Source organism: Oryza glaberrima, chromosome 2, assembly GCF_000147395.1.
Source record: "Oryza glaberrima chromosome 2, OglaRS2, whole genome shotgun sequence".
Lineage (NCBI taxonomy): Eukaryota > Viridiplantae > Streptophyta > Magnoliopsida > Poales > Poaceae > Oryza > Oryza glaberrima.
In genome coordinates, this window is record NC_068327.1 from 5,847,106 (window position 1) to 5,856,793 (window position 9,688).

Here is a 9,688-nt window from a genome sequence, read left to right on the forward strand (position 1 = left end):
CCCCAATGTTGACACGGCCCAACACGAGAAACAAAACCCGCCTCACGCAGGCCGCCGCCGCACCCGCACCCGCACCGCACGCGACGCGGGTAGGAAGGAGACGGATGACGGGAGATGAGTCGCGACTCGCGACGTTGGTGGCGGCCTCACCCCACTCACCCAGTCATCACCCACCTTATCCATCCATCCACCACGCAGCAGCCGTTCACCTCACCACCTCGCGCGGCGACGAGACGAGACGAACCAAATGGAAACCCGAAGCGCACAATCCGTGACCTCTGCCCCTGCCCATAGCTAACCCTAAACCCCCAAATCGAATCCCCCACCTTCCCCGCAAATCTCCCCACCCCCCCCTTCCCTCTCGCCGCCGCCGCCGTCGCCGTCGCCGTCGCCGCCCGGCGCCTAGGTAAAAGTGGATCCCTCTTCCGCCGGGCGCTTCTGAGCTCCAGATGATTCGTGCGATCGATGCGTGTAGTTCTTTTTTTTTTTTTTTTGTCGGCGTGTTTGCTTCGTGATTGCCGCGGCTCGGTGTGAGCGAGGGATTTGTTCGTTGGGTTTGAGTGATTGGGATCGTCGGATACGTGGAGGGAGACGTTTAGGGTTTGGTTGGGTTGGGTCTGCGCTGCCGGGGGGGATTCGTCTACGGAGCGAGGTTATCGTCCCTTCTCTGGGCGTTGTGCCCTTTTAGATTTGATGATGATGGTTGGGTGTTTCTTGATATTGGTTCGATGTAGACGAATGTTATAGCTCTAGGGTTTGCTTTGTTAAGCTGTATTGAGATCTGTTAGTGTTACTTCATTCACATGCCTCCTATTTTCACTGCTATCACCGCCTGGTGCATTTCCTAGCAATTGCTAATCAAACGTTAATTCATTTCTTCACTCTAGGTCAATGCGCTGTGGAGGATTATTTTTACTGTATGCGTATGAACAGCCATGTTGGCATTTTGTTGTATCACGATTGTATTCTGGATTGTTTTTCTTTTTACTGTTAGACTATTGTTGTGTTAATCTAGAACTGATGAATGTGGACACCTCTTCAGAATACTTATCATGAATGGAATCTGTGTGCGTACTTTTCTAATAAATTCAATTTTCCACCATAATAATTTTCATACTCATGTGGGATGTATCATTTTTACATAGGGATTGCTTTTTTACGAAATTCTAATTCAATATTTTTTTTAATTCTTAAATCAATGTATACTAGCCCAGGGAGCATCTATTTTGATGTCCTCCACAGTTTGTATTTACTCCTTTCCCGTTTACGGTTCTAAGACCTCCATTGCTTCATATCTATTTCAGATATATGTATTAACTATTCTAAGCAACACAACTGTTTCTCGTCAAGGATCTTGGGAGTTTTTGAAATAGTTGCATAATGGAGTTGTCAAATCAAGGGCAGACACCCATGTCAACTAACATGGGTTCTCAACCATTGCCTTCTTCAAATATTCAACCTAATCAGGCTGAGTATCCGTCTATGCTTTATCCATCTTTGCCTGCTGACTGGGGTGCACAGCCAATGTTTTCTATGGGAGCTTCTGTTCCAATTAGTTCGTATTTTATTGTTCCTATGAGTCAACAATCGGTCCAAATTGGTGCTTCTAGGCCAGAGACTCCGCGTTCTTCAGGGGCACATTCTCTAAGCAGAGTATCATTGAGGCCACCCCAGCAAGTGCTAAGTATTCGAACATCTTTGCCAACAATGGTTGGATCACAACACTCTCCTGCTGGCAAGAAACTGCAACCGACAATTGCTTCTCCAAAGGTTCAAATACTGAAATCTACACAGTCACAGTCATCGAACAAACGTTCTGCACAGAAGGAGACACCATCAAAGGTTCAAACTCAGCAATTGGAATCTGTGAGATCAAAGTTCAGGGAGTCACTTTCTGCTGCTCTGAGAACAGATTCTGATCAGAGTAAGAATCAATCTTCTGATGTGCAGCCTGATGGGTCTGCAGACCAAAAGAAAGAGATGGATGTAGATGCAGATCAAGTGGCCACCACATCCCAAGGCATGAGTGCAGCCAAGTCAGAAGTATTGACAAGTGTTGGTGCTGAGAGGCGTGCTGAAGATGAGAAGTTAAACAGTGATTTAGTTTCGAACATAGCCACACCATTAAACGCGGACATCCAGCAACAACCAGAGAATGCTTCTTTACAAGATGAAATGTTGGGACAATATACAGTTGTTGCTGATGAACTCTTGCAAGGTCATGGACTTTGTTGGGTTTCTGACTTTGATGCTGGGGTTCCTGAACCTGCCACACAACCTAATTTAAAAAGGTCCAGGGCTTCTGACATTGACCCTGTTGTTGCAGACGCTCTCTCAGAATCTGAGTCCAAAAGAATGAAGTCTGCCAATGATGAGGAAGCGATAGATAAGGATAGCATTATTCAGAAGGCAGATGATTTAGCAGTTAGGATTGAAGAGGAGCTGTTCAAACTATTTGGTGGAGTTAATAAGAAGTATAAGGAGAAAGGTAGATCTCTTCTATTTAATCTAAAAGATAAAAGTAATCCTGAGTTAAGAGAGAGGGTATTGTCTGGAGATATTACACCTGATCGCCTCTGTTCAATGACTGCGGAGGAACTTGCTTCCAAGGAGCTATCGGAGTGGCGGTTAGCTAAAGCTGAAGAACTAGCACAAATGGTTGTCCTTCCTAGTACCGAGGTTGATGTTAGACGTTTGGTTAGGAAAACACACAAAGGAGAATTTCAAGTTGAAGTAGAAGAAACAGATGGTATCTCAGTGGAGGTTGAGCTTGGAGGTAATCTTCTTACTCAAGTTCCATCAAAAGCCCCTGAAGATCAGACCAAATCAGACGATAAAGATAGTACAGATGATAAAACAGGCATACAAGACAATGACAAGGCACCTGATGGGACTTCACAAGATGAAGATAATGGGGCAGGCAAGAACGATCCACAAGATGATTTAGAATATGTTGATAATGAGAAAAGTGACCTTATGCAAGAACTTATGGTGGATGACTTGAAAGACACTGAAAACCTTCCACCGATCCCTTCACTAGATGAATTCATGCAAGGTTTAGATTCTGAACCACCTTTTGAAAATCTCTCAGCTGGGACGCCAGAAGAAGATTCAGATGATCGAGACGAAGCTGACACTACTGCAGAATCTGCGGAACTTCCTGAGGAAGAAGTTAAAGTTTCTGCAGCAGAGAAGATTGTATCTGAAGCTGACCTGCCATCTTCGCAGGATAAATCTGAGTCCAAGTTAGAGTCACCCAAAGATGAGGTGGGTTCAAATTTGGGCCCTGTTGAGCAGCGTGAAGGAAAGCTGATAAAATCCTCCCCAGATAGTGTTGAAGTCAAACAAACAACTACTGAAAATGTGTTGAATCGTGACTCTACTGTGCATAATATGGCAACTACTCTTCCTATGATACGTGAAAGTATATGGGAGGGTGCAATTCAACTTACCATGTCTTCGCTCACAAATGTCGTTGCCATCTTCAAAAGGTTTGTTTCATCTGCAGCCTTTTCCTTTGAATTACCAATATACAATCGTTTCTGTTAGCATACCATGATGATTTGACACATTCTCTTCGATGCCTTTGTCTTAGTTTTAATTTATTAAAAGCAGATTAGTGCTTTACAGAACACGTACATCTTCTTTTGCACAAAGCTTTTACTGAACTGTATTCTGCAATTTCATCTTCTACATTGTATTCGCTTGGTCGTATTTTGGAAATTGATTGTCTGTTCCTTCAGAAAGATACTTGTTGAACTATATGGCATATGCACTCCTTGGAAAAACACACACACACAACTTGCATATGTCCAAGACTCGTATGATAACTTTATTTATTTATTTATACTCCAACTATTCTGTCCTGGTCTTAAGCTTAAGTAAGAATGATAAGTTTGGGAGGCAATAAAAGCATAAATCGCCATCACTGGTCATTAAGTAAGGGTCAATGAAATTGGGGGGCTTTCGTTGAAGATCTCTGTTCTTTCGCGCCTCAGGCAAGTGAGTTATGGAAGTCTTTCTTCCTCATCTGGTGAAGCTAGCTGCTGTTGTTTGATTCCTTGTTTCTATTGGTTTCTCAAGAGGCTCAAGGTCTTGCTCTACCTAAATTACTTTAGGTTTAGAAGCTAGACATCTAGCATCAAATTAAGTAATAAGTAAAAACTGATAGCTCATGGCATGCAAGTATATAAATATATCTTCATGTGAGAACTGCTAAGAGTAATAATTTATAATTAGCAAGCACTGCCAAATGTGACATGCTTCAGTGTACTTCTCTTGATTCCGCAGAGAGTGCATTAAGTAGGTGTATGTCATTGAGGATCCAGCTTGGCTACTTCACCTCTTTCTGATGGGAAAGTTTGCTGATCTAAATCATCCCTTTTGCAAAGTTTGCTGATGGGAAATTTGTTCGATTTATGTCTTGTTAGTTAATACTGATCTAAATCATCCCTTTTGCAAAGTTTGCTGATTTAATTAATGTTGATAACAATTTACAACTGGTTCTTCATTGTTGTGGCCCAGAATGCCCTGCTACTGTCCAAGTACACATGATCCACTCTACCTGAAAGATAGTGTTGATATGTGTTTATTCTGTATTTTATTTTTGTATTTGTGATGACATGTATTAAAATTTCACTTTGCAGTGGTGAAAAGCCACCAGTAAAAGAATGGCGGAGCTTTGTTGAAATCAAGGGGAGAGTCAAACTTAGTGCCTTTCAAGAGTTTGTTGAACAGCTTCCCAAATCTAGGAGCCGTGCTATAATGGTAATCTTGCATTTTTCCTATTGAAAACTAACTAATATGTTTAAACGTCTGAGGTCTGGGTCAGGATGTTTGAAAAATGTTGGTACTTATATGCTAAATTTGCCAAGAAAACAAAAAGCTATGAATTGGAGCATGTGTCAGCCAGAAAAGAAAACAATTGTTACAGACAAAAAAAACAACTCTTGACATGATCTCTTGCATGTATTTTAAGTCTTAACTTTTGAAATGCTTCTTATGATTGTATGCTTAGCATCTAGAAGTATCACTCTGTTTGGGAGTTGTTACTGGATCTATCCTTTATTTAACTAAATGCCTCAAACTATAGTTAGTGCTCTTTTGGCATCACAGATTATGGTTCATGCTGGTGTTGATAGGATAGTAATTGAATATGTCCAACTTTGTTCATAGGTAACTGAGTTGTGTTGGAAGGAAGGTTCTCATGAGAGTGGTCGCCAACATCTCTTGCAGGTTTTTCTATCGTAGCCCTTTTTCTTTCAGATTAAGACCAATGCTTAATGAATGTTTGTGGATTTGATCATTAAATTTGTCTATTCTTCTGCAGACAATTGACTCGTATATTTCAGATGAAAGAGTAGGGTTAGCTGAACCTGCAGATGGAATAGAGCTGTACCTGTGCCCTTCTCAAGGGAAAACTGTGGAGATTCTCTCTCGGCACCTGCCAAAGGAGCATTTGGAGAGTCTTGCTGTGTCAGCATCCTCCATCATCGGGGTCATCGTCTGGCGGAGGCCCAATGTTCCCAGGATGCCGGCACACCCTAGGCATGATGGTTCCCGGAGGCCGTCGATTTTAAAGAAACCGCAGGTTACTGGTTCTACTCCAGGCCCTAGGCCCTCCCTGCCTATGAGCTCGCACGGCGCGCCGCCGGGTTTTCCAGTTCAGCGTCACCGCCATGAGGAAGATGTAACTGATGATGTCCCTCCGGGCTTTGGCCCTGGTGTTGCTAGGGATGAAGACGATCTTCCTGAATTTAATTTTGTTAACTCGTCCAATCCTGCTGCTAATGTAACAACCACCCAGGCCTACAAGGGCCGGCAGCATGTACCCCCTACCTCTGCTCGCCCGGTAGAGCAAATGAGGGAACTGGTTCAGAAGTATGGTAAAAGATCATCTATTCAGGCTCGTCCTTGGGATGATGATGATGACGATGATATACCAGAATGGAACCCCAACCAGCTTGTCACCCAACAACAGACAACAAGGCAGCTCCCAGTTCCACCCACACCACAGCAACCGCTGCCTCCACCACCACCACCGCCCTCGCTTCAGCAATTGCATCATCCCTATCAGCATCAGCAACAGCAGCAGCAGCAGCAGCAGCTTTACCACCACCAAAATGCATTGCAACCTCAGATACCCAGCAACTCTATCCCCCAGGCTTACCTCCGAACCCAGCAACCATTGCCGCAACTTCCTCTGATGCAGCAGCAGCTTCAGCCAGCGCAAGCCTGGCAGCAGACCAATGCTTGGTGGCCGGCGCAGGGCGGCGCCGCCGCCGCCGCCGCTGCGCCGGCGAGCATGGTGCAGCAGTCGCAGTATGGTGTGATACCCAACAGTAATAACAGCGCGCAAAGCTATGGTTCTGGGAGTGTGGGTGGAATGGCATGGAGATCGAGATAGAACCTGTAAAACCTTGAAATTTATGCTGGTTTTACAACCTGCGAGCGTCCGTTGTAGGGTGGCTTCTCTCTCTCTCTTTTAGTTCAGCGATTCAATGTAAGCATGAGTCAGTCGTGTACACCCGTACAGGGGATGTAATCTGGATAAACTAGAGATAGTTGTGGGTTGTATTCATAATCGTAGGAAAAGAAATTTTAAATCTTCGTTTCGAACAATAGCTCCTCTCTTCGAACCAATCTGTTCGTAGACACTTCGAATAATTGATTAAACGATAATAATGTAATGCAAAGCAGAACCTGCTTGGTTTAAATTGTCAAATTGTCAGGTGGCATTCGGTGCGCTAGTGGAAATTGCAAAGCGACTATTGACTTGCCAGAAGAATTTGTGGTCTCACCTTTTTCGTATCATGAATGATGTTGATGTTGGGACAATGCATGCGGTAGTACAGTGCGCTACCATTTCTGGACCTTCCCATCTATGGCAATGCTTTGGTTTTTCCCCATCCTATTAAGTGGTAGATTCTTTTCTTTTCTTTTTTTTCTTTGAGGGGAGATTCTCTTGTTTTATTGAAGTACCATAATGTTCGTGTGTTACCAAAAAAAAAAGAAAAAAAAGAAAATTCATTCCTCTACTTAGAAACTCTACATATATATTTTTAATTATATCATGTTAGAGATTTAATCAAAAATTACTTTTAAAAATGTCAACATTGTTAAATATTTGGATTGAACGCATAAATATCAAGCGTGCAAATTTATCTCAAGCATATTTTTATTATATTCAATTTTATCAGAACTTTTAAATATATTTTAGTACCAATATTTGCTAAAGTATTCTCTAAAGACTATGCCAGTATCTATTCTAATGTTTTTTCTTTTACTGAGAAAACACATTTGATTGTCACAACATTCTGCGATACCACACCATACCAGATAGTCTGATAGATCATTTCGCAATAAAGAAAATTTTGAACTCATTATAAACATAAATTTGTGCTTGTGGGAATCCCCTAGCGAACACTGCTGAAAGCAAAGATGAACGATACATGTTTTTCTTGTGTATATGAAAGTGTTAACTAAACAGAACAGAAAAGGGGAAATGTTTATTTAAGCTTTATATTCTTCTAATTTATTTCTCCTGAACGATTCTATGAGGGACAGCATGAACAAGATTTTCTCTGATTCAGAGACTAATTAGGCATAAAATAAATTCTGCTCTTTATCTTAGGTATGTAAATTGGTATGTGGCTCATGTGTCCAGCTGTCCATCCTTAAGATGTATGTGTCCTAATTATTTTTCCTCCAACTAACTCTGGTTTAATTAATTACTTGTACGTTTGCTCTCTAGGAATCGGGGAGTGAAGATGATGACCTTGATGTTGGTATAGGTGATGTACCATCTGAGCTTGAGGTTAAGAATTCTGGTCTAATACCTGCACAATCTAAAGAGACAGAAAGGCAGCTTTCGAAGAAGGAATTGAAGAAGAAAGAGCTTGCAGAACTAGATACTGTGCTGGCTGAGCTGGGGATTTCTGGACATGGTACCCAGCTTGATGCAATTAGTAAATGTATGGAACTTACTCATGGTGTGACTTGTACCAAATTAAGAACATCTTCACTATTTCATACTCCCTCCGTCCCTAATATAAGGGATTTTAACATTTTGCTTGCACTGTTTGACCATGCGTCTTATTTAAAAAAATAGAATTATTATTTATTTTATTTGTGACTTACTTCATTATCCAAAGTATTTTAAGTATAACTTTTCGTTTTTTATATTTGCACAAATTTTTTAAATAAAATGAGTGGTCAAACAGTGGAAACAAAATATCAAAATCCCTTATATTAGGGATGGAGGGAGTATTCATTAACTATTGTTTATTGATCATATGATATATTTTAATAAACAAGCAAGTATTTTGATTTTTCCCAAATTTACAGCTGAAAGAAAGCCAGATAAGCAGAATGGTGGTGATAAGAATGGTGCTCCTGTACCTTCAGAGAGCAAGACTTCAAGGAAGAAGAAATCAAAGAAGACAAATCAATCAAGGATTCTAAAGAGCAGCCCAATGAAATGGATTCCAGCAAGGACCATGGAGAGGTGGCGGATACAAATCTGAAGAGGAAATCACAGCTGTGTATGTGAAGGAGAAGATGAAGAAGATAGCTTCAGCCAAAAAGAAGTCCGGCAGAGGTGGATGGGGCTGCAAAGCATGCTGCAAAATGGAAGATGCTGCTAGGAGTGCAAAGCTTGCTGGTGCAAAGAAGAAAGAGAAAACCAACAGCCTGTCGATAGATAGACTGCTTCCATCACCAAGTTCAGAGTTCAGAATGAGCACCGGGCTCATTTGTTCTACTTGGTCTGTTTGGTTTAGATTGCTGAACGCACTTCTCATGAATATATCCACCATATCTGGTAAGATATGCTGCCCTTATGTGATCAACATTGGAGATTTAGTGAATGGCAATTGTGTCATCAGCATGCAGAAATCGTACTCAGTAAACTCAGGTTTCATCGGTGCCAACGGCTTGACTTCTGGATATATTTGTTGATGTCAACTTTACCAATGGTCCAGCTTATCAGGTGGATATTGGCTTGGGAACATCCATTTTCTGTCTTAGCCTATAGTCAGAACATGCTGCCAATTTTTAGGTCAGATTCCTCGCAAAAAAAAAATTTAGTTAGTATTCTGCATGTGCCGGACATTTTTTGTGGCTTTGTTCTCCGCAGTTATTATGAAGTAGAAGTGCCTGGAGTTGGATTTGCACCAAGAATTGACCTTAAATTATGCTTTGCCGTATGCAGTCAATAACCAGGTGCAAAGCAGAGGAAAGAAAGATTTGGGCACTTCATCACGAAGCAGCCAGAAATGATCTTTGCTTCAGATACAAGCTGGTGAACTTTCTGGTGTTGACAGAGTTGGCTCTTTCTTAAGTCAGCTTTAAGAATTGGCAGCACGGTGACTCTGAAGCTCATGAACAAAGAGTACGCAGCCAAGGTATCTCAATTCTTAAAGTTTTTAGTTTGATTCACCTCCCTCTTTTTCAAGAGGAGTCCTTGAAGAAATTTCTTCGCTTTTTTGTCGGCGTTCCAAAAAGGCATTTTTGCCTCTCGTTGGAATCGAAACCTGCAGCCCTTTCTTCCCATCCACTGTGGCAGTATCCATTCACTAGAAACCGTCCTTTCGCCTACAGCTATTACAAGCTGTAGCTTTTGTTAGCGGTTAAAAAATATTCCCTTCATTTCGTATTATAAGTCGTTTGACTTTTTTATAATATGAAA

The 9,688-nt window shown here is 41.7% G+C and overlaps 1 protein-coding gene across 2 annotated transcripts; it reads left to right on the plus strand.

The window, feature by feature from the left end:
• The first annotated feature begins 154 nt into the window (after positions 1 to 154).
• On the plus strand, positions 155 to 6,716 carry LOC127762319 (uncharacterized). 2 transcript variants are annotated; one of them, XM_052286794.1, is made up of 5 exons: positions 155 to 406; positions 1,305 to 3,491; positions 4,647 to 4,767; positions 5,176 to 5,235; positions 5,330 to 6,716. In XM_052286794.1, exons 2-5 carry the CDS (start codon positions 1,381 to 1,383, stop codon positions 6,404 to 6,406), a joined length of 3,369 nt encoding a protein of 1,122 aa, XP_052142754.1. In that variant the 5' UTR covers positions 155 to 406; positions 1,305 to 1,380; the 3' UTR covers positions 6,407 to 6,716. The 2 variants fall into 2 exon arrangements, with proteins under 2 accessions (XP_052142754.1, XP_052142755.1); XM_052286795.1 differs by lacking the exon at positions 155 to 406 and having other exon boundaries at positions 477 to 3,491.
• The last annotated feature ends 2,972 nt before the right edge of the window (positions 6,717 to 9,688 follow it).